Genomic DNA, 24902 nt, shown 5'->3' on the forward strand with positions numbered 1-24902 from the left:
TGCACCTTTCACATGCCGGATGTCGGTAGTAAACTCCGAGATATAAGCGAGCTGACGGAGTTCACGTGACACGTACTTCGATGAGTTGGTCCGGAACACATATGCCAGCGGTTTATGATCGGTTAGCACGTGAAACTTGCATCCTTCTACAAAATGCCGAAAGTCCTGGATAGCGGAGTAGATGGCTAGGAGCTCTGGACCGAAGACACTGTAGCGGGTCTCAGCAGGAAGTAGCTTCCGAGAGTAAAAAGACAATGGTCTCCACTCAGAGTTAATATACTGCTGTAAGACGGCTCCGATGGCCACGCTGGAGGCATCCACCATCAATCTCGTAGGGGCGTCGTTGCGCGGATGGACTAGAAGCACGGCGTTAGCGACTGCTTGCTTCGCGGCAGTAAAGGTGGCCTGGGCTTCTGATGACCAAGAGATTGCGGAGGACGGGCCAGCGGTTGACCGGAGGAGGTCGGTGAGCGGGCGAAGTAGCTGTGCACAGTGCGGGATAAAGCGGCGGGAGAAATTCACCAGCCCCAGGAATTGTCGCAGGAGGCGCTGGGTTGTGGGCAGGGGAAAATTCTCGATGGTCTGGACGTGGGACGCGAGAGGGCGGATACCCACCGAGGATATGTGATGACCCAAAAACTCGAGCTCAGAAGCACCGAAAACACACTTGGAGGCATTCAAAACCAGACCGTAGTGCTGTAGACGCTTGAACAAAGCACGTAGGTCTTGCTCATGATCATGAGGTGTAGGGCTGGCGATGAGGACATCGTCAAGCTACGCGAATGCACTCGGTAGGCCCCACGTGACCTCAGCCATGAACCGCTGGAAGGTTTGAGCCGGATTGCGTAGTCCAAAAGGCATCCGGACGTACTCAAACCAACCAAAGGGCGTCGTGATGGCGGTCTTAGGTATGTCGGCGGGTTCAATGGGAATTTGGTGATACGCTTTAACCAGGTCAACTCTGCTAGAAATGGCGCAGCCAGCGAGGAGCGATGTAAAGTCCTGGATGTGGGGCAGCGGATAGCTGTCATGGACAGTGGTAGCATTCAACGCCCGATAGTCGCCGCAGGGACGCCAGTCACCGGGATCACGCTTGAGCACTAGATGCAGCGGAGACGCCCACGCGCTGGACGACGGTCGTATAATGCCGAGCTCCAGCATGTGGTCAAACTCACGTTTGACGATAGCTAGACGGTCTCCAAACAAGCGGCGCGGTCGAGCAACTGCGGGTGGGCCCCGGGTGACGATGTGGTGTGTCACAGTATGTTTAGGCGCCTGAGTGAGGTTGCATGGCTTAGTGAGCTCCGGGAAATACGCCAACACTTTTTCGAACGGAGAGGAAGGTATCAGGGTGCGAATGCTCATGGGAGCAAGGTCGGACGAGACTCCAGAGATGGAGAGATGAGTCATACCGTCGGTAAGGCGACGATGCCGCACGCTGACGTCTAAGTCGAAGTAGGAGAGGAAGTCTGAGCAGATGATGGGGCGAACCACGTCTGCGATGACGAAGACCCATCGAAAAGTGCGGCGTAAGCCGAAGTGGAGGGTGAGAGATCGTAGCCCATACGTGGGTATAGACGAGGCGTTGGCAGCACGGAGCGACAGTCCTGATGGCTTGGAAGGATCTGCCTTAGTCGGTGGAACCACGCTGATTTCCGTGCCCATGTCGAAAAGAAACCGTGTGCCGGAGAACTTGTCAGTGACCATGAACAGGCGGCTCGAATGACTGGGGGAACCACACGCCGCCGTTGGTGATCCCGGCGGGCGATTCCCGGCCACAAACAGGGCGGTGTTCATTTCGTGGCCCGGTGGCGAAAACGCCTGCGGTACCAGCAGAGAGATGTAGGGATAGGACTCCGAGCTTGACGTGAGCGCGAAAGAGCGCGATGATCAAGACGAGACGGACGGGTCTCCAGAGGTCGGCTCCGGAGTGCGGCGACTGAGGCGGCAAGCTCCTCGAGACAGGCCTCAAGGCGCGAAATCGCTGGGTCTCTTGGCGGCAAAACAGCAGTGACGAACGGGGAGGTGGCCTCATGAACGTTATCTGCGAGCTAAGCCAGGCGGTCGAGGGTGACGTCACCGACCGCCGCAAGGACGAGGCGGATGGGCTGGGGAAGGCGTTGGAGGAAAAGCTCTCGAAGCAACGCTGAGTGGTTGGGGAGGTCACGCTCCCCGAGAAGCTGTTGCATGCGGCGCAGATGCTGGGAGGGTCGCCGGTCGCCAAGGTCTTCCCCGGTAAGGAGCTGCTGGAAGCGGGTGCGGTCCGACGGCATAAATCTCTCCAGCACCTTGGTTTTCAGGTGCTGATATGGTGTAGCACCCATGGGGGCGGAGAGAACGTCGGAGAGCTCACCGGCAACGTCAGGAGGCAGGCTTGAGGCAACATGGTAGTAGCGCGTCGTCTCCGACGTGATGCGGGCTAGGCAAAATTGCGCCTCAACCTGGTGGAACCAAACTTGCGGGTTCTGGGGCCAGAAAGGTGGAAGGAGAACCTGCAGCGACGAGACGGCCTGCGGACGCGAATCCTGCTGCGTGGATGTTGCGGGATCGGTCATGGCTCGTCCTAGGTCACCAATGTAGGCTTAACGCCTCAGGAGCCAAGGAAACGAGACCACTGCTACGAGCCGACACCAGAACAGAACTGCCAGCCGTGGCTGCACGAGCCACGACCAGGTGCCGTCTTTATTCTCTTCGCAGGGTGGCGCGCGCTAGCCGGGTTGTCGGCGCCGCCCAAGAGAGGGTGCTACAGTATCAGTATTGACCTGCAATAGTATCAATCTTATATCATGGTGTTCTTTTTGTTTTTTATGTGTACTTCCTGTATTTATTGCGCTCTCGCATGAAATACACTCAGTTGTAAGTTCGGTGCTGTGTGTGTGTTGCTTCTCTCTATCTTGTTCTGTTTTTCGCGCCGTTTTCAGTCTTGAAAATTGCTGCGGTTTAACAACTGCTGAACATGGCTAGAGAGCGAAAGCTGTGGTGCACCGGGCAACTAGGCGCGGCTTGGCGTCTGTAAAGCTGATTGCGCTCCGGACACTGGAGAGGCAGCGCGCACCGTGCCACCCTTGCAGGTGGCAGTTTAATGGTCGATCGCGAGAGGTTGCTCACCAAATGAACGATTCAGCCTAATGCTGTAGTGCCGCGTGTCTGCCATAACGTTGTCAGCGCAAACGCATGCAGCCCACATGTCTCTCTCTCTCACCACCACCACGTACCTGAAAACGCGATTGAGGCGTCCACTGACCCAGGCGGACAGTTCTGCGGCCCTCCTTTCGTCAAAATCATCAGAGTCTAGAACGTTGTCAACGCCAACTCCAATGAACACAATGAACGCCGACGGCCTATATCTTCAGTGCCGCGTTGCTGCCACAACGTTGTAGATGTCAGCGCATGTAGTGCACATCTGTCACTACCGCCACGTAGCCTAAAAAAGGGCGACTAAAGTGTCCAGTGTCCGAGGGGGCCAGTTAGACGCCTTCCCTTTGCTTTCGAAACTCCCGCTCTTTCTCGGTTTCGGCGCAGCTGCGGAGCGGATCCAAGTCGCTGAAGGTCAAAGCGACGGAGGCGGCAAAACTCGCGGAACATGCAGCAGTAAAGCTTTCGCTAGAATAGTGCAACTTCTCCTATACTCTTGGGAAGCGGCATCTTCCGCCAACCCCCATGTACCACAATTGTGTTCTCACTGGCGGAGAGTTATGAGGAATGTGTTCCAGCATGAAACAACGAACCTGCTTTAAGGTTATCAACAGCTCAGTTGCATGGCAACAAGGCGTGGCGATCACCCGATCCGCATTGCATTGTGGCCGGGTGTGTTCATAACAAGTTGTGCGAGATCTGTGATTTCACTGGTATTTAGCACACAGTGTGCTTGTAGTTACACTTTAAATATAGAGGCCAAAAGACCCCCTTAATCGGTATACTGAGCGCAGATTGCAAGCCATACAAACTTCCATATGTACGCTTAAATCTATGGAATAAAATAGAAACGCGTCATTCCAGCACCGTAGTGTGTAGGACATTAAAGAACAATCAGGAGGGCAGTTTTTTCACCTAAAGTGCGGTGAGGCGAAAGCCTTTAGCGTGGTCTTGCTGCTTGTGTCGCTAATGTATCGTGATCTTGTTTATTAAAGACTTCACATAGCGTTTAGGCGGCATCCTTCCAGATTGACGTTCAGGAGGCGTCTGGATTGGGACGCGACCGCATGTTGAAGTGTTTCTAAGGAGTCCACGGAAAGCCATCGCCCGTTCGGCGCGACACCTGACCCGTTGGAATATTTAAAGAAAGAAAATGACACTTGTCTCACATATTTCGGTGGACACCTGAACCGCGTTTGATTGACAGCTGTAGTGTTGACAGATTCAGCGGACGGACGGACAACGATGAAACATTAGAGGCTTTCGCCTTAAAACCCCGAAGCTGGCTTCGAATTTCCGCAAATGAGAGCTGAGTTTAAAAGAATGGGTGAACGCCACGTCACTAACATGAAGGTCAGTGAAACGCATCGCGCAACCTAACACTTTTTCTGCGGAAAGAAATGTAACAAGCCAGTAGTCATAGTACTGTTGAAACATGTTCTCACAAAAGTTTATTGGTGGAATGTGCGTTTATTGAATTTTTACTAGGACATGTGCGAACGCCGTAAGGTCTCTCGAAGAGCGTTTCTTGAACCCTCACAGAATTCTTGCGTATAGAACTGAGGGAGCCGCAGTCGGTTGGAAGTGTTTTATTGGGGAAATTTGTGCTAATACGCGTGACCTTGTGCTTGAAATTCACGGCAATTTTAGGAAAATCGAAAGCATTGTTGACGAAGTCTTCCGCAGGAAAAAGAGGCTTTCGTCTTTTCATCAATAAGATCTGTGCTACGGGAATTGTATCGTCCCACATACTTTTCGAGGCAACTCTTAGTGTACATTGACCTGCATTTCAAAGCATTTGAAATCCTGCATCTTCTAGAAGAAAAGTATACGGGCAATAGAATCGGCTTCTAAGTCCTGTACATGATCCCTTATGGCACCCTTAAAACCAAAATGAGGGTAAGGGTTTTCCTTATTGTTACATCAATTTTGAGCTTAAGGAGTACCGTAAGTGCTGTACCAAAACAACTAAACACAAATCCTATTGCTTGGATACTTTTAGCAAGGACGGCACTTCTGCGAAGGACCACGTGACCACGTAAACATTTATTTTATTTCAAACAACGTGAAGAAAAGAGTGGTGCACAAAAGAACCTTTTCGCACTGATTTTTACAATGGAGTCACCTTTAACAGTGTTCATGGGAACTCATGGCACAGACGTCCTTTCACAGCAGGATCAAAAGAGATACGCATGTAATAATTTCCGGAACACTTTTGTGACAGAGCTTCCTCAGTGAACCATTGTCTCGAGAAAACCGCTGCCAAAGTCAAGAAAAGGAGCAATGAATATATGATACTTGGTGCGTCAAAAGGAAAGACAGTGCGCCTCCGTGTTTCTTTTGGCTGCAGCAAAACACGAGAGTATCGATCGACTGATCCGCTTCATCAGAGCACTCTGAATGCAAAGTTGCATCAATTCAACACTTCATTGAAAGCGCTAAACTCGCTCAACTCACTGCTTTTTGTTCAGGCATGAAGGAAGCTTTTAAGTGTCTTACTCTGCAACATTACACAAGAAAAGAGGTTTAGTCACATTGAGGGGGCCCTGAGGACGCCTTTATATTTTCCTGAGGAGTGAACTAATTGCTTTTTTAAGGCAAACCTTTATTTTTGAAAAGTAATGCAACAGCTGCAAGCCGGTGCAGATGTCACGTATACAGACGCGCCGGAAGTAACATATAACTCATTTGTACATCACAAAACTTCATAAAAATTCACAATATCTTTACATTCGTAAACTTTCAAAAAGCAAGCAGAGTAAAACACAATGCGCCTTCTTCCAGGAACACAATAGGCAATAAAGTGTACCGGCTGCACGTTCTTAATATTGCCTAAATAACACGGTCTGCATTTGTGCTGCTTAAACTTTTGAAGCTTTGTACGGTACTCACTGAGTTTAATAAATGCGGTGGGCTGACGATACTGGTCTGATGTATAAAATTAATCTCAAAACCTGTAACTCGCCACAGCTATTGCTCCTGGATATACTCAAACGAAACTTGATTGCTCATTTTTCTTACAATTCATTTTGAAGAAATTGTATTGGCAGTTATAAAAAGACAAATAATCGACACAGGCATTTTCATATACTGCTGCAGTCTATCGAAAAAAATACCAATGAAGCATTGCCTTTTTCTGTCTGTTTTTGGCACAGGTCAGTTCCCATTGTCTAGTGAAAAATTATGCCTAGAACTATTTACCTATATTATGATAGCTATGATTTTAACCTAAATTTGAAGAGTATTTAATAAAAGTTGTTCTCTTACTATTTCCGGCCTAGAATAGCAAGAGCAAAAAGAATAAATATTCTGGTTGCGAACATGGCTGAGCCCTGTGACTCCGGTGTAGAAACCAGGGCGAGTTTGTGGCAGTATAATTTTCTTATGTTCTCTGCGTCGGGATCTTTTTCTCACAGCCTTATAATGAAATGGCCTACGACTCGTATGGACAAGGGCTCGGATTACGATACGTGAGAATCTGGTCATTATCTTTGCGACCGGAAATGTCGTAGTTTAAGTTTGGGAGTTCAAATTGCTACCACAACCGCTCCAATGTTTGTGCGCCTGTGGAGGAGAACGCAGCGTTGGCTGGCTTTCGGGTAATCCTTTCTAGTTCCGCAGACTCAACAGGTCAAATTGACTTGAATGTAAAACATTTACAAACAACCAAGTCATTTTTTTTCGGGTAAGCATTTGACCATACACCAGCTTTAATACGTATACCACAACAAGGGGATTACGCACAAATAGTACACAACCACATTAACATTCGCACCCCTTAAGATGACAGGACAGCACTGAGTCATTTCTTCAAATTAAGAATATTGGCACCTTAGGTTATGCATCATAAGCAGCAAGCGGTCACGTGCTCAAAATGGAAACAAACGGGTACAAATGCTGCAGAGGCACATAGCTGTTACTCAGGCAGACTAGGAACCCCTTGAACCGCTGATAGGACTTATATCACCGTAAATAATTTTCACAGTAAGAGTCCAAAATTTGATTCTTTTATACAAATTATTTGAAAGGACAACGGTGTCTTCCTCATCTTTATATATGCAGAAAAGCACTTTATAATAGCGCAGGGAAGCAGTAGAGCGACTCTTTTTACAGTTAGATTGAAAATTTGTAGAAGAATTCTAATGAACTTTTTGAGCTGGCATGCTTACAACCTCCACCTATCATTCTCTTTGTAAATCAGGAATTAAGAGACATATTTATTGCGATGCTAAATTTGCGTACCAAATTCAAGAGCACATTTAGCATCACCTGCAATTATAACTAAATGGCGTCCAAAAAGCGACGGCAGACAAAGAACAAGAACGAGATACAAACATAGGCGCCTACGTGCGTCACGTGTCTTCTCTGTCAGCGGTCTAGTTTTGGAGCCTTTTAGTTATAATGTCGAAACAACTCGCCCTCCAAAAGGTTCTAAGCAATTTCATCGTGCGCAAGTTTTAGCAAAAACATTCTATGGTTTTTCAGTGCCAAAGAAAAGAGCATGAAAAAGCGGGGGCATTCAAGTCAGCTTCAGTGACACATATCCTGTCCACCGGATTTCTTACTTGCAAAGCGGTGCATCTCTTGTTTCATCTCCATCTTCGAAACCTTTGACTCTGAGGGCTATTTTCTGTCTTGCCCTTTGCACGTAGGACTTCTAGGGGCAGTAGATGGCTTACATATTTGTTTTAAATCAAACACACCAGGGCTCTAGAAAAATAAAAAAGGCTGTACCTACTACAACATTTTTCACGAATATCTCCATAGTACGCAAGCATTGCGTCTGGAAGTTGTGTGCAACGTTTCAACATCCTCAGAGCATGGGGTCTTATTTACGGATGTACTTTTTGCGCTTAGTTTGTTAACATAATATTGCAAAAAACGTGCAGTAAAACCACTGAACCAGAAGACAGGCAGGCGCGGGACAACTCCACCACATTGTCTTTATTTTTCATTTTATTCTGCCCGTTTCCAGCTCGTTTATTTTTAACGGCACCTGCCAAACTTGCCCGTTTAATTCTTGCCTCTAGTTCACTTACGCATTTCTTCGAACGATTCAGTAATATGTTTGTCATCTCCAAGACGAGCTCGCAAAGTGCGTAGTTATGTGAAGTCCGCGTTTCAACCGATGCACGCTGGAAATTGATGTCAGGTCATAGATAGATGAACGACAAGTTTGCTTTTCTTTCAAATAATGACGTATGTGATCTGCACCATTTCTGCACTAGGAATGTGACAGTTGCTAATAATGACCGCCCTGATTTACTTTAAACTAATTAAGAAGATTTGCAACGCAAGGGTTGCCTGAAAAGCGAAGGGGTCACGACATGAATGTGCACAGATTGAGATGACAAATTCGGTTTGCGTTTCCTCAGTGCTGTTTCTTATTTTTTTAACTATGTACAGTTTTCTGATGGAGTACACAGAAGTAAAACCAGGGACGAAGACCACAACCTATATCTTAAAACCACCTGTAACGACCTGACAACATTGAGAAACACTTCATAAACACTTTTCATAAGAATGCGGAAGTACGTTTCCGCTTGAGCAGCACCAGAGCATCTTCGGTGGCATAAACACCTTCACCATGAGTGTGCTCTTCGAACCCGGTGCATACAATCTGCTCATTCATAAGAATCCGTTGTCTTCGCTCAGAGCACCGAGTTTGATACTGCCGACGACCGTGTCACGCACGAGCGCACGCCCGATCCACGGGCGAGGCGCACGGATCATAAGGACGGCTGCTCGTGTGGTGACAAGGTCAGCAAGGCTTCGTGACGCAGACGCCGACACATGTTGTTGCTTGAAAAAAAGCAGTAGATGAGAGGGTTGGCGACGCTGTTGAGTGGCGCCAGGCTCTGGATGAATGTGGCCACGGCAATGGCTGCCTGGGTCTGCGGCGTGGCGCCGTAAACTTGAAGCAGGTCGAACACGAAATAAGGGCTCCAGCAGAGCACGAACGCTGAAAAGAGAGGAGGAAGTAAAAATGAATCAAGAGCACTTAAACTATCCAATATGACGTATTTTTCATCGCTCTATATTCCTCAAGGACGAAACTTCCGTCTGTGAAGTGCTTGCTGCTCCTCTTTTGTATGTACAGGAAGAGAACTATAACTATAATATATAAGAAAATTAATACGAAGCACGATCAAAACGCTCCATTCAGCAGAGTATTTTGCCATGGAAACCTCTCGCTAATGACAGTGTAACTCTGTGCCTAATTAGAAACGTTTCCACATTTAACGGATCGAAGTTCAAAGTTGAAAGTTAATTATGTTTACTAGTAGGCCCACCGCTAATAGCACAGTTACGCTTGGCAGGTTGTCCCAAAGCAGATATTGAAATGACACCTCTTACATACGTATATGTGCACACAGAACGAACAGAAGCAGACGGGCAAAAAGAAACTTATCACACAAGAATGATCTATTCAGAAAACGAATCACATGTCATTACACTAAGTTTCAAGAAAGCTAGGTCTAAATGTAAAAAGAACGGGTATAGAGACACAATGTGACGAACTAATATAAAGCACAACAAAAGATAGGTCATATAAAAATTATTTCCAGAGGAATATACAGGGCTTGAACAGGAGCATATGAAAGAACCGTAGCCGATAAGATAATATATCCTTCCATAGCACTAACTCTTAAGAAGTGCACATCAAATCAGTCTTAAAGGACCAAATAATGCTTGATGCGTCATTCCAAAGTGAAATCATACTTAGGCCAATAATTAATTTGCTGTAATTTGCAGCACACTTTGGAAGTAGTGTTATTTAGAATAGAAAATCGATTGGGGTTCATGTTCCTTAGTTTATCTTTGGAAGGTGATATAAAGAAGACTAGGGCTGTTTACGATATGCTAGGTATCTGTGCCTTTGGTAAGTTATACGAAATCATTTATTGGCATTTTGACCAATTATTCAAAACAACCATGCATTCACGACGCCATTTACGCTTTTTGGTGACGTGCTGCAGTATTGCAGGAGTTGAAGCTATCGTAGTACTGAAAAAAAAACTAAGAACATGTACCAAGGAGACATACTCTGCAAGCTTGGCACCCTTATATCATTCTTTACGCTTCTATTCTACTCCGCTAAGTATTTTCACAAATATTTTCGGTTTCCCGCCTTGCGTATAAAATTTGTTTCCTTCACTACTTCTTAATTAGTTCGCATAGATTGGTTACCAGAATACTGAAGTATAATTTGATGGACAGAAGGTTTAGGTTACTCTCCCAAGAACTGATTTTTAGCCGGGAAACTATAGTAATAGTTAACTCATCACATGTTAAAACAAAACTGCAGGGAAAGCTGTTTCTCTGAAAGAATTTCAGTTCTGCTAAGGTAAGAATTTTCCGCGTCTTCAATAGCCAAGGATTGTAGAACGTGTGAGCAGCCAATAGGTGACAGTGTATAAAAGCCGATACCTAGTCAGGCATGGACAAAACGAATTTCGCCTCGTGAAACATGACAGTACTTTTAAATTCATCAATGAGTGCGGTTCTCACATTATACAAACTAGTTCTGCCAATATAAACACACCTATGGGTTCTTAGCTTCACATACCTAAGACAATTATCAGAGTCATCTTCACAGTCTTTACTTTTGCTTTTGGAATGACACCCCTAGAACTGGTCCGCCTCGTATCCATGTCCTTGCCAGAAACACCTGCGCAAAGGCACAAGCAGAAACACTTTGAAAATGCAGCCCAGTAAAAAATAAAGACAAAGCACTCATCGTATATATGTAGAAAATTTTCATTGAACTCAAAAATTCTTTATCTTGGCAATGGGCCTTATGCAAGTATTAAAGTATTAGGAATAGCACCAAAATACCATAAAAGAGAGGGAGAACAACGTCATCAAATCACTTTCGCACCTATTAATAAGTACAGAGTTTGCTAACTACAACGAGCAGCTCGCGTGGTGATCAGAGGAAACCAAAGTCCTGCACAATGGAACAAGGGGATCAGTGGAGCGTGACGACATAACGGCTCTATCCAAATAAAATTGATGTCTTAATGAAGCGCGCGCCCAGGCAGAAGGCTGAGGAGCGATAGCAGTTAGTATGGCAAAGGAAGAGGGACAGGAATTTTCTTTCGTAAGCACCCTATAGGGGAGTGAGTGATTTAGGTAGAGACGCAAGAAAACTGATGCTTCGCACAGCTTTACCGGTTGGGCAAGTGATAGAAAGGAAAGGGCACCTCTGGGATCGAGGTTTGGTTAGCCATTTGTTCAGGCAGTTTGTTTCTTTTCGCTCCGTTAGCGGTACAGTCCTCTTTCGCAGAAAACGCCGCAGTCTGTGTGGGCCCGAAGCCTCTACCACCAGCATTCCTAGCGCATCGGAGTGGATCGGGCACCTACGGGCACACTGCGGGCACAGAAGGTGCCTCCTCCAGAGCACCCTACCCTAGGTGCACCTCCGGACACCCATCGGTTCACACGAATCTTCCATCTATTAGATCCCATCTGCCACCCATTTATGAACTTTAAACCTCTACCCACATCTACCCTCCAGAAGGGTTAAAAGCAGCGGCATGAAAGAGTTAAGGTGAAATCAAATTCCAGACGCAAAGGGGAGGCTGCCAAAGTAAAAGCGAAATAAACTACAGATTCTGCTATCGCAGATTCCTCGTGTCCCGTCATGTGACCGTCCAAACATTTTATTCGCACACGCGGTGTGATTCAGAAATCACTGCCATTGACTGGCCACCTTCTAAACAAAATATAATAAAGGTGAAAAAAGTTAATCTCTTCGTTTTCTGAATTATCGATTTCATTCTGTACGCATATACGTACCATCTCTGCCAAAAGTGACCAGGCAGTGTGGTTTGATTCTCAGCCGTATGGTAGAGCTCTCATCAAATTCCCGTGAGCAAGTGGTCTCGAAATCTGAGGAAAAGTGTTATTCTTACTTTACAGATATTTAGAGCGCAATGGGCACTACAAGTGCTCTGCTATAATGGCCAAGAAAAAAGACAGCTGCTAGGTTATTTTTTGCGAAGACAGTCTGTTGAAAGGCTTATAGCAGTGTCCCCATCTCAGCAATGCAATTCTACAAAGGCCTTAAAACCGGCCATGCGTAAACTTTTACTCCCCTCCTTATCTGAACTAAAGCGATTGCACCAAGTGATAGGTATGCATGGTGCGCACACCCGCAATCAGGTTTGCAAAAAAATATAAGCGAAAAAACAATTTAATGGTCCTCTTTGTACGCAGTCGGGGCTCGGTAAATGCCGAGCAGTATGGAATGATGCTGCTAATAAGTTGTTTGTACTGCCTTCCTAAAGCAGAGGTTTAGATTCTCTTGTTAATTCCTGCTAGCTCGGCCGCAACTTGCAATAATCGCAGTGAAACATCTTAGGATATTCTAAGTCTAATGAACAGCTTTCCTGATGAGTACTGGTAACCTGCTTTGATGATCTATTTTCCATTCAATAATAAGGGTAGAGCGCTTGTCCTGATTGATAGATGCGCGCCATTTTTTACCGCCTTTTGTCCTGTTTGATAACTTAGCGAAGACCGAGTTTTTACATTATCTATTACTTCACTATATTCAGCAAATTCTTGTTTTGCTGAGCCGCCTAAATTTTGTATCTGTAACCAGTATAGCCCATTTAGTCAATTGGTCTCATTTTATGAAAATGCGTGAATGAAAATACCACATTTGCAACAGCCGTACGAATACATCAAAGAATTCTGCGATCTTCCTAGCGTAACTGCTAAACCTGCAATGCTGCCACAGTAACTGGCAGTCTGCTTCCTTGCGATATGTATAGCTAGCTATATAGTGACAACACCTTGATTCGATTCCTACCGCAAGACTCGCATCTATCCTACGGGGGTGTGGCATGAACACATAAATACAGTAACCGAAAGAGATGACCCACTGCTACATCAACCTAAGAAAGAAAGAAAGTTAAGTTTTCGAAAAAATGAAAGTCATGCAAACCTATTTTCTCCTCCTTCATCCTTTTTCTTTGGCGCGGTCGAGTTGTCCATGAAGACTGAGTAAATTGTTTCAAATTTTTTTTTCCTCGCAACGCATTTTAGTCTCTGAATTCATATGTCAGAACAGTCTGAGCCATTTGTCTGAAGATTGCCCTGTCATTTTAGTACTGCGACGTGGACAACCCAAAGCCTCATGCAAAGTACGGAATTAAACGATACTAAACCATGAATGTGAAAAGCAGCAGTAAAAAACTGCTGGAAGGAATGATTTCACGCTCTATTCAAATTAACAGTTTTTAAAATCCCGCAAAAAAAAAAAGACGCCACTACTGTCTGGAACTTGTGTGGCAAGATTTCAATTGCTGCATTCAAGACCAGCCACCAAACAACAAAAATTTGAATGCCTCAGTATTTTCAGAAGTAAAGCCATCTGAGAACGATCGTAATCTCAGGACGCCAACCAATCTCATTCGTTATCAATGTTCTTGGACACCTATCCGAAACTTCTAGATATCTCTTAAGACGCGCTTACCAGATAATGACAATCAATGGTTTCTAGGGCCTCAGTGTAAATTAGAGTGTCTGTCACTACTCGGCGGTGCCAAAAAATGGATGATTTTAAAATGTTTTGGACTTTTAGCTGGATGAGCCAAATACTGGATCGGGATACCCTGTCCTCTGCTTGTTCGTACGGCTGTGCAAACTACACCGTGCGCGGACTAATGGAGTTGGTCAAAGGCAGATTACCCAGTGCATTTCGCGTCCCAAAACAATCCAGCAATGGGCGGAATTTTCAACCTCACGCACTGGTATAACGTGAATGACGAACAGCCCCGTGTGGGCCAGATGTTCCACACACTCTCGAGCTAGATACTTTTGAAGGGAATCTCTGAGTTACTGTCGCCGGCTACAGTTCCCAATTCAGCTCCAGAAAATTGTCGGCAAGGTAGCACGTCCGAAGAATTTTTTTTTGGACATGTCACAAGACATGGCAGGCAAGGCGCACTTTGAGAAATGCACTTAAAATTCAACTTCTCACTATGCAATCAGCATTGAAAGTGACGATAAATAAGCCGCTAGAAAAAAAAAACTGGGCGCAGCATGTAATATTTGGCCTGGAAGATGTGTGAAAATTGCCACACAGAGAAAACAAACAACAAAAACCACGTCATCTTCGATATGGAAATGCATATAGAATATATTCGAAGGCGTTCATTTTTTATTTTTTAAATTTTGACTTTAGCCTTTACTGGGAACCGCACACGTGAGCTAAAAGTTCCTTGGACGTAGAAAAGCTACGCAAACACAAATCAGAGCAAATAGCAGAAAATGTCAGCAATGACATCAATCGTTGGCTATCAGTTTACATTTTTTGCTGTTTATTCGGCTTCTGAGGACTTTTTCAATCGAGATATGTCTTGTACAGTGTAATCAGCTAAGAGCAAACCGACGTTGAGTAAGCACTGCGCTGAGCTTACTAATCAACATATTTAACTTGAATGTGAACATTATGACTTGCGAGTGTCACGGTTCACGTGGGAGATGATGCAGTACTTTTCTATTCAGTCCTTGTAGTATTCGTACTAAATTATTAACTCATCACTGATGGGCTTAACTTTCTTTTTTGGAGGGCTCACCTCCGAGGATCTTGCTCCGCTTCCAGATGGTGTACACGATGACGCTGTAGCAAGCTGCGATCATCAGAGCGGGCACAAAGAAAAGAGAGCCAGCGACCAGAGTCATGTACAGCTGCCACTGCCACAGCTCCAGCTCGATCCAGCACTGCAGGCGGCCATGGACCAGTGCCTCCCCGTTGAGGAAGATGGAAGGCAGAGACATTGCGACGGACGCTGCCCAAGCCAGGCCAATCAGCCACCGGGCACGCTTCCCTGTAGTAACCGCCGAGATAGAATCAAGAGCGGAATTAGGCTGCAAAATCGCAATAATTTCGCATTTCCAAGCAATTCGCACTATGAGGAAAGCACGGCAACTCTTCTACAGAGTACCAGCTATGTGAAGGAACTGCGTAAAATTGTGTGTAACAACAACGTAGAAAACGAAGGAAAAAGTTCAACTGTAGCTACGTTTAATTATCTAAAATTTGAAGCTTATGTGCCGAGATCATTTAGAGTGTTAATTATAAGGGATTGGTAGAACATTTCCACCTCACCTACGTGTGTACCCAAATTCCTCCTTTCAATGTGACCTGTTTGCAATCGCTTACTCTCAAGCATTGCACAAAGTGTCCTATGAAGTGCTTTAACACAGCTTAACTTATACAGTGCAGTAACAATTTAAAGTGTGCTCTAGCTTGAGTGTGAATTTAGATTCTGATAAATGGGACACACCCCTTCCTAGCATGAACCTGCGTAGAGAGAGCCAGGAGTAGATGACGCACGCGAGTTCTAATGTATGGCAACCCAATTCACACAACAGATGAAGTCACAGGTCTGTAGCGTTCTGAAAAATTAGTTTAAAAATCATTGAGCTCTCTTTTATTTTGTCGTAGATAGGGAAATTGCTAACCTACATTACAATCTTGCGCACAGAAATAACTAAGAGCCGCCGCTGTGGCTAATTTGTTACGGTGCTAGCCTACTAACCCCAAATCTGCAGGTTCGATCCCGGCCGCGGTGGTCACATTTCTATGGCGGCGAAATGCTAAAGGCTCGTGTTCTGTGCGATATAAGTGCACAATAAAGAACTCCAGAAAGTCCAAATTATCTCCAGCCTTACATGACGGCGTCCTTTATAGACTAAGTCGCTTTGGGACGTCAAACTCTCTAAATCTAGCCTGGTTATACGTTGAATAACTATTGTATTATATATCTATGCAATGAAACGCAATTTATTCACTTGGGCTATGTGACTTACCAGCATGCATTTTGTTGTTGTTGTTGTTTTAACGCGAGAGCCTTTTTTTCCCCGAACTGTTGCGGTCCTGAATGCCCTCCCCACCGATATCGCTGCTATCACGCATCTCTCTGTATTTTCAGATGCTGTAAGCAATTATATTTCAAGGAAATGGCTTGTGCTTGTTGATGAATCTGTTAACCCACCCCTTATGTAATTTCCCCTAAAGGGGGTCTTTAAGGTGAATAAAGTGAAGTGAAGTGAAGCGCGGTAATACCCCCATGTCGGAAAAAACTGTCCGGCGTTGGCCGTCATATGAAACCTCGCTGCCGGAGCAACCAGGCCCCGGCAATTTCGGTAGTCCCCCTAAATCATCTGACCTTGTGGCGTCATGACAACCAGCCCAGTTGACTGAGAGAATACTGACCACCGTACAGGCGGCAGTTAATGATTTGTCGTGAAAGACTTCTTAGGAAGAGCACCTTGGGTCTCACAAGCTCCGCGGGTCGCAGCACATGCCGCCGCAGGGCAGTGGCTCGCCGCTTAAGCTATGCACCACTGTGCCAGGAGTGGTGTGAGGACTGCCAGCGATGTATGAATGTTGAGCACAGAACGACCAATTCTGCATATATGGGCATTCATCCAATACAGCTATCTCGTTATGTTCTTAAGACGGATCTTGGGTCCCCTCTAGTTTTTGAACAGAATGTTGTTTTTAAGATCATTGTCTTTAAGGCAAGCAATAATGAAAAAAACACGAAATCAAATTTGGTATAGCCTGGCAAACCAGTTTTGCCTATTGTTCAAAAGGTAGTGCGGCATTGAAAGCCAGTAAAACTCATATCTGACCTGAATTACGACGGGCAAAAACGATTCTCTTATTCATACGTATGCCGGGGTATGTACTTACAGCTTCCTGAGAAATTCATGGGCTTGGTGATGGCATCGTATCTGTCGATGCTCAAGGCCACCAGGACGTAAGTGGAGGAGTATGTCACGACGACCTGACCATCAAATAAAAGAAAAGAGCAAAGGTTTAACATGCCTAAACCAAGTCGACAAAACGAAAGCAGAAGGTTATGCGTAGTTATACGTGGCTAAGCTCGGCCTTGCTTGAACGACCTTCAGGTCTTTTAATATAGTATAACTGCTGCCGACCGTTGCCGTTTTCACGACAGCAATGCTCCTTTTCTAATAACCGAAGATTCTGTAGCGGTTGTGTTGTAGCACTCTAGTGCTGCAACACGAGCGCGGCGACGAGGGCAGCACGGTGCAACTGGCGTGTAATGACGTCATGGCGTTCACGTGATGCGGCTCGGCGGTGGCGGCCCAGCCCTCCTCTCCTGCTCCTCGATTCAAGGTCATATGAAACATGCCGAACAAGCTACGAAAAACGGTAGTAAATCTTTCACTTTAAAAGAAAGTTCGAGGCATTCTTATAGGTAAGCAGCAGTCACTTGCAGGACAAACGGCCTACGCAGCTGATCGGCAAGTAGCAACAATTCATAATAAATGCCAAATTTTTGTTCTGTGCTATAAATAATTCCGGTACGCCCTCAAAAGATGAAATCATGTATTGAGGGTACTACAATATTTGAGGTGTAGGTTTTTTAACCATTTGAGCCGAAATAAACGGCGTCGCCGCGGGTGTGCTATGTAGTAGCAAAACAAAAAAAAATAGTTCACGTGCTGCTCAGGAATTGCTGCGAAGGGGGTCGGAGCAATGCTTGCTAAGTGTTTCAGGAAATAGCGCGCTTACGAATATGCCACTCGTTATCCAGCATTGCAGAGGGACTCTTATAGGCTGCTAGGATGGTGGCACCTAGGGTGTGGTGTAACTGTCGATTTCAATTTTTATCTTGTGAGTGGCGTAAGCTTCTCGTAGCCTCATTTCTTTTCCCTAAGCCCTCCATTATTGCAATTAAAGATTTGGCGGCGGTTTATCTCTGGTTACACCTGGAGTGACGCGATACCTACAGCTAGCTTAGTGCCATCCGCCGGCAGCAGCAGCTGCTGCGCACCACGTGGCTGGTCAAGTGACCAACCACGTGACGAACCACGTGATCAGCCACGGCGCCGGAAGCTGCTCTGCACCACGTGGCCAAGCACGTTTCAGCGTGGCGGCGCAGCCATGCTTAAGGCTCGAAATGGCACCGTAATGTAGTTATCAGTACAAAAATAACCAGGCTCTTATCGCTTATCTGAGGCCTGGTCTGTCCAGATAGCAGTTCGCTTATCTAACGCGCTAGGCACATAATTGTGCCACTCTGCTTGAAGTGACAGTAAATATTAAATAGCAGTGAGTCCTTCGCCCCAAAATAATTCCTCCTTAAGTGTTGTCCGAAAGTTGTTCTTAAATATCATGTTCTACGACTTCGGCATTGGCCTATTAATTTGTGTTTTACCTTTATTGCCGTGCTTACTGCATGTACAATGATTGCTCTGAATTTCAAAATTTGTAGAAGACGTGTCTTCACCACTCACGGAATTATCAAAGGCGATAAATTTTATCTGTATCTTTTTGAATACATTTACTTGCATTTGGAGGCGGCAAGGGTAACAGAAGCAGCATGCCAGCATTTAACGCTCGGCAGATTTTCCGAGTGCACAATGACATTCCAAGAGAACCAGCTTGAGAGGTGGTAACAGCGCAGGGGGCAAACACAGAAAATAAGCAGTGGATGAGACAGTGTGCTAACAAATAAGAATTTCACGGAAAGGCACCAAGTTTTATGCTACCACTTCGATTACAGTCAGAATGAAAAGCAAGACACACACAACGCACATTGGAAACCTACTGTACTTTTTTCAGGCATCTAAGTGCATTATGTTTTTTTTTAATTCCCTTCAACTGTTCTTCTCGCTGGAGTAGATTACTAGGCCGGTAGAGCATCAAGGCAATCATTTTTTTTTATACGAGCCTTACTTATTCTTTCCTTAAACTCGAAGCCGAGATTGTTCTGCCGAGCTTCGAATATCTTCCTCGTTGTGAGCCTTTGCAGCAGTGATGTACTATCGGAGACAAAAGTTTGCAGCACGCCAGTTCTTGGAAAAGCCTTTATTGAAGCTCTCCTTCGCAACCCAGCCGACAGATATTGTATGAAGGTATTAAAGGCCTAATTGCTCCTTCGAATATTGCTCCTTACAATATCAGGTGACTGCGAGCGAGGTGGAGCTACAATAAACGTTTTTCCAAGAATTCCCATCCTGCAAACTTTTGTCCCCGATAGTGCGCTGGTGTTTTATTTATTTTAAACACAATATCCAACGCGTTTATGATACTGAACCAACAAAATATATGATCTTCTCTTCCTCGCACTATACGCCCGCTCCATAAATTGTCCATTCGAGTATTTGCCAGTCTTGCCGCTGGGCTACTTGCCACAGTAAAGCAGGTTGAAGTAAACCACGACATGAGTGAATTGCACGAAGCGCTGCTGGTTTAGGCACGCGGTTGTCTTGATTCCCGAGTATATACTAATGTATGGCTTAGATATCTTATCGGAGGCAAGCATGGGAGTGGCAAAATAGTCTCGAAAAACTAGTGACAATATCCCCTTTCCTATATCTCGAAGAAACTTGTAACGCCGTTTTAGACAAACCGTGGAAAAATATGTACTATGAAGTGCAAGGGATCGGCCATTCCAAATTTTAGACAACCTTGTTTGCGCAATTGTATGATGTCACTGCATTCCCATGCTTCATGATTTAGCCACATGACACACAGGCGAACTCTGAACGCTGATGTGAACTCCACTCGAAGTTTCAACCCTGCCGGAGCGGCTTTCGGGCAATCTGTAAGCACCAGGCGAGTAACTCGTGGACATGGCTGTCGCTGCATCTTAAAAACGTCTCCGTAAAGTGAATGAATCTTCCAAGGGAAAGAGATAGTACTCAGCGTCGGGATTCGCTGCTGAAAATACAACTTCCGAGCACGTTTTATAATCGTGCACTGTCAATGGTTTGGTGTGCCTAACAACATTGGCGATATATCAATAATTACATTGCAGCAATAAATTCACAGGACTGCTCAAGCTTGATTACGTCACCGCCAGGAGCCAGAAGTAGCCTTTTTTAGACAATTAAATTTGCCTTTTTCAGAACTTCTTAGGTATATATGACAGTGTTTCTCAGCAACTTTAATAAATTTATCCAAAAAAAGAGAACGAACGGGTTAGCTCTTAAGACTGGTTGCATATTAATCTCTTTCTGTCACTGTCCTGTTCAATTATTACAAGAGCGGTCAAACCCTAAAAATTTAAGCTAAAGTTCCGATCTATATGCCACCATTCCTCGGGAATGCCCAAATATATGCCGTTAGGACCGCGAAATTCTAGCAATTTTCTTTCGTAGTATAATACGCTTTTTGGCCCCGCTCTTCTTGTAAGTGTAACCGCGAAGATTTTGCGATAAAATTTTGTTCACAGTGGCTAACGTCCCTTACCCGCGCTATGCGTCAGATCATAGTGCCTTGCGCAAAAATAGAACTGTATACAAAAATTAGAAACAAATAATGCCACCCATTACGTTTTACACCGACTACAAACAAGTAACATCGGTTATGAGCAATATTTCTTTGGAATTTTAAAATGCTTTAACTAAGTCTTATGCTGCAAGTTCGTCTAATAAGAACGTCTACATCAGCGCTTTATAGCAAGAACAAAGATAGGATTAGAGATAATCACTAATGGGGCGAGAAGCTCAGAAAAATGAACACCGCATCAGTAACACTCCAATCACAGATACGACCTTCGCTGCAAGGCTATAAGTGGTGTAAAAGGAGCGTCGCCGTGGTGACCTAAAAAAACTTGACTTGCATGCACTGAGCGAAATCTTACGAGTGCTGTGCCTCAAGTACCTGGCCAGTGCAACCATATAGGAGCTGTTTGCTAGAAAGCTGAAAAAGGGAAGCTTAATGCTCTGCAGCGCCCAAGTGGCAGTTCCTAGCCTCCTTTCAATACCACCCTTTTTCAGTTCTTTCCTAAGTGATGAGCGCTTTCATGTCATTAACAGCGCGTAAACTTGTCATTGGAACTACGCGTGCCACCTATGAAAACCACTCCAACATAAATTGATCGTGCGCAGGCCACCGGAGCTGGCAGCTACAAATTTCTCCTATTAGATGTGGCAGAAAAATAAACAAGGGTCGGAGCAAGTGCGGGGGCGGGGGGGGGGGGGGGAGGGGGGGGGGGGGGGGGGAGTGCGGAGGAGCAAGGAGCGTCACCCAGCAGGGCAAATGTTTCGATAACAGGCTTGTCTTTGTCTTGGGAAAATTCCTCTTGTCGAAACAGCTTGCGGACTGAAGCTGCCGCCGCGCCCCTCACCCTTGGCTTTCTTTGTCTTCTGCGGTCAAGAATTCCGTTTTATGCTTTCTCGCCACCGTTGATTGGCTAGCAACTTTTCCGTATACGACTATTTACTTATTTATTTATTGGAGTACCCTAAGGGCCCATTAGGGCATTACATAGGGGGGGACGAAAAAGTTCAAGCATGAGTGAAATCTGTACAATGTAAATATATGAAGGCATTAGAAACCATAAAAAACATCTAGCAGAAGCAAACAAAGAAAGAAAGAAAGAAAGAAAGAAAGAAAGAAAGAAAGAAAGAAAGAAAGAAAGAAAGAAAGAAAGAAAGAAAGAAAGAAAGAAAGAAAGAAAGAAAGAAAGAAAGGAAAGAGTAACGAAGTCTATACAATGTTTAGTAGCGTGAAACACACATAAGAACCTAAAATGTGAAGCAAACAATCAGTACCCATCGGAACTCGAGTTTAAGGATACAATCAAATAAACATTTAGATAAACAGCCTACACAGATACATATCAGATGAAGCGGAATGAATTTTACACAATGCCAAGCACTTGAAAACACTGTTTAAGTAAATAATCAAGGAAATGTGGTTTCGGACAGGTTGACACACTCTAAAAAGGTTAGCAGTGCTGCGTGAAATGATGATGATTCCGTAAGCGAGACAATGTTGCGGATGGGGACAAGCCATGGGAAATATCTGAACTCATTTCTAAAAAAGCTACCAGCGCTCGTACGGACTTCGCCGTCGAACTCCTACCACTGATTTAATTGTTTTCTTTAGCTACTGAAAGCGATTGAAGTTCGCTGGGCCCAGAACGATTCTCAGCGAGGAAAATCCTAGCAGAATTGCATTCGCACTCAAAGCCAGGACCGCTTCGCGATTTCTTCACCACAGCACGAAGCCTCGAGACCCTTTAGACTTCAATGCATGCAGCATGTATTTAATAATTTTTTCACGCTTTATTTGCTTTATTAGAGTCGAGCCCGGGCAGCACCTCTGAAAGGAGCGTGGTTACGCATTAGAAAATTCAAAAACCTGCAGTAGCGATGGAATTAGGCATTCGAATTTTGCAATAATGAATTCAGCTGCTTCCAGCGTGTTTGCTATGTCGGAAGTAAGATGGCTATTGCTGTTGCTTGCCCTTGGTGTGAAGGCGCTGATGTACAGTGCTTGGGACGACACAATGACATTTCTACTTTGGAGCTCTAGGCTACCTTTTCTGGGCTCTTTCTATCTCAGTTTCTTTTTGTTTCATTTTTTCCTCTCTCATGCGTAATGCACAAAAAGCAGAACTAAGGCTCCTTACAATCCTATTCTTTTCTTTTGTCCCTCTGTGTGCTAACGGAATATTCAAGCTAGCAACACTTTTTCGTCGTACAACGGGATTCCTTTTCAGCGGTGTTGACATCTGCCAAACATAATTTCATGCATTCTGAACGCATAGCAGTGCCACAATGTGCTGTGAAAGCTTGGTCAGTCTCTTTCGGATCCCACCAGGAAGCACAATGGTAAGAGATATTCTCCAGCGTGGCCCATGAATCAACGCAACAATGCCTGGAAGGTTCTGGGAAGACCGGAATGCTGCTAACGGACTTTTTACCGCACCACTGGCTCCCTAAAGATTCAAGCCTATATGGTTTCGCCCACTACAAGAAATAAAGCCGAGCAGGCCACCTTCTACGCTCCGATGCCGAGAGAGCCGGAGCGGAGAGGGAAAGACAGTATTTTTCCACCTCAGGTTGGAGCTGCACCTGCGCCAGCGGCATATTTAGCGTCACTCATTTTTCTTATGCCTTTCCAAATGTATTTGTCGTCGCGTGGCGGGGCGTATTTTTGACACTTCGCGCCAAACGCTCACCCGCTACGACACTCCTATTACAAAACAGTGTGCTCTCTGCGGTATTCGTCCCGATAATTTCATTTGTTTTAACCCATGCCTGTTTTGGCATTTCGGCCTAAGGTTAGATGAAAGACGTGCTCTTGGTTCCTCTTTCAAATACGCGAATAGCGAATAGAAAAATATCTAAAAGCTCCCAAATCCCCAATTATTTTACTATTTTATCCTATCCCGTGTCTCTTGTTTCGTTGCATCTGCTGAATTTGTACTGAGATTAACGGCTGTTATAGCTCTCTCCAGAAAACACTCCATAAAAACGTGCAGAGCAAGCATCCGGGGAGTAACATGCGTAGAGCCCGAAATAATGGGGCTAAGTAATTCAAAGCCTATAAAGGCATCAGGTTTCGTGGTCTATATTGTCACGTAGTGGTGACGGCAGTCGAAGCAGCGATGAATACGGACGAAAGGATCTTCTAAAAGAACTGTTTATTGGGCTGACCCAAAATGGACTGAATCACTCGGCGGCGGCGAAGCGACAAGCGTGCTCGGCGGTCGTCGAACAGAATGCCCGCCGCTGTCGGCCGTGCTCAATTTAAAGCTGATAGCGAGCATTCGAGATAAAGGGCGCAAAGTTACTAGACCATTCCGGAACAACGTAGAATCAGCTTTGCCTGGCTGCGATCAATCGAGATAAATCTAGTCGCGTCTTGCGTCGCAAACAAAGCGATAAGGTGGTGTCGCGGCAGATTTGAAAAACGAATAAACACTGCAAATATTCGCGGCAATATTGCAATGTGACAATAATATCATCTTCTTTTTCAAACGAGGAGATGTCTTGTTAGATTGTGGAATTTAGCTTCGGGCAATACATACTAAAAGTCCCAGAATAATATCCGACTAAACCGTAAGCAATCCTGGCGGCCTGTACATTTAGGTTGAATAAAGAAATGTAATCAAGCAACGGCGATAAAAAAAATTGGTAAATTTTGATTTCTTTTTAGTAGCGGATAAAATGCTTAAAGCTAGATTTCGTCGGTAAGCAGGTGCGTCGTTAAGGTGAATGTCAACGACTTGAATAATTTACAATATATTATCTAACCTTAGGGAAAGCCATCAGACGAAAGCTCTTTTAATGAGTATTTTCAATTCTCAGTTCAGTTCAAAAATGGGCGCAATTATATTTAAAGTTATAAAGTTTGATTTTTGTGGGGAAGGAACGCATAGGTTTCCGCTAAATTTGTTGCTCGAAGTTTTCGAATAACTCCGATCCGAGAGTGCCCAGGCTGGTAAATATGATAGTGCGCTTGGCGTCTTTCAACGGTATTGGATCATTGCTGAACACTTGTTCTCGCTAATGACATTATTATTATTATTATCATTGCTTTCCGGTTAACGAGTGCCTTAGTGCGTAGTTGGTCGTCTATGTCTCACTGGCCTTTCTAGTTTTGTTTACCTATCTCTGTAGATTCACTTATCGTTATGGGCTTGCCGCGATCAAGAGGGAATAAAATCAGTCTCATTAGCCACGCCCTTGATCTTTATGACAATGGAACACTAGCGAATATATACCGGAACTTGTTTACGCCGCCGAGTCACCGGAGGCATGAGAGAAATGGCTCCTCACTTCCCGCAGGATATCAGACAGACTGAGTCTCCGTGCCTCACTAAGTGCTTATTTCTGGCGAGTGCAGCTCTCCACTGAGCGCCGTGGGCTGATTGTCTGGTCTTGCTTACATTCAGCCTGATGGCTTTCCGTAAGGATGCAATAACTTAATCGATGGAAACACTCTTTAATGAATCGGACATGCTGGCTTG

General features: G+C 45.1%; 1 protein-coding gene across 1 annotated transcript in view; it reads right to left on the reverse strand.

Moving 5' to 3' along the window:
• Nucleotides 1-5167: 5167 nt before the first annotated feature.
• Nucleotides 5168-24902, reverse strand: part of CCAP-R (Crustacean cardioactive peptide receptor) — an 82336-nt gene continuing 62601 nt past the window's right edge. Inside the window, exons 4-7 of the mRNA XM_077633505.1 lie at nucleotides 16853-16946; nucleotides 14727-14978; nucleotides 10706-10807; nucleotides 5168-9097 (exon numbers count right to left, since the gene is read on the reverse strand). Coding sequence (XP_077489631.1) covers nucleotides 8865-9097; nucleotides 10706-10807; nucleotides 14727-14978; nucleotides 16853-16946 — 681 coding nt within the window. The 3' untranslated portion in view covers nucleotides 5168-8864. The remainder of the gene's footprint in view (nucleotides 9098-10705; nucleotides 10808-14726; nucleotides 14979-16852; nucleotides 16947-24902) is intronic.

The sequence above is a fragment of the Amblyomma americanum genome, chromosome 8 (assembly GCF_052857255.1).
Source record: "Amblyomma americanum isolate KBUSLIRL-KWMA chromosome 8, ASM5285725v1, whole genome shotgun sequence".
Classification (NCBI taxonomy): domain Eukaryota; kingdom Metazoa; phylum Arthropoda; class Arachnida; order Ixodida; family Ixodidae; genus Amblyomma; species Amblyomma americanum.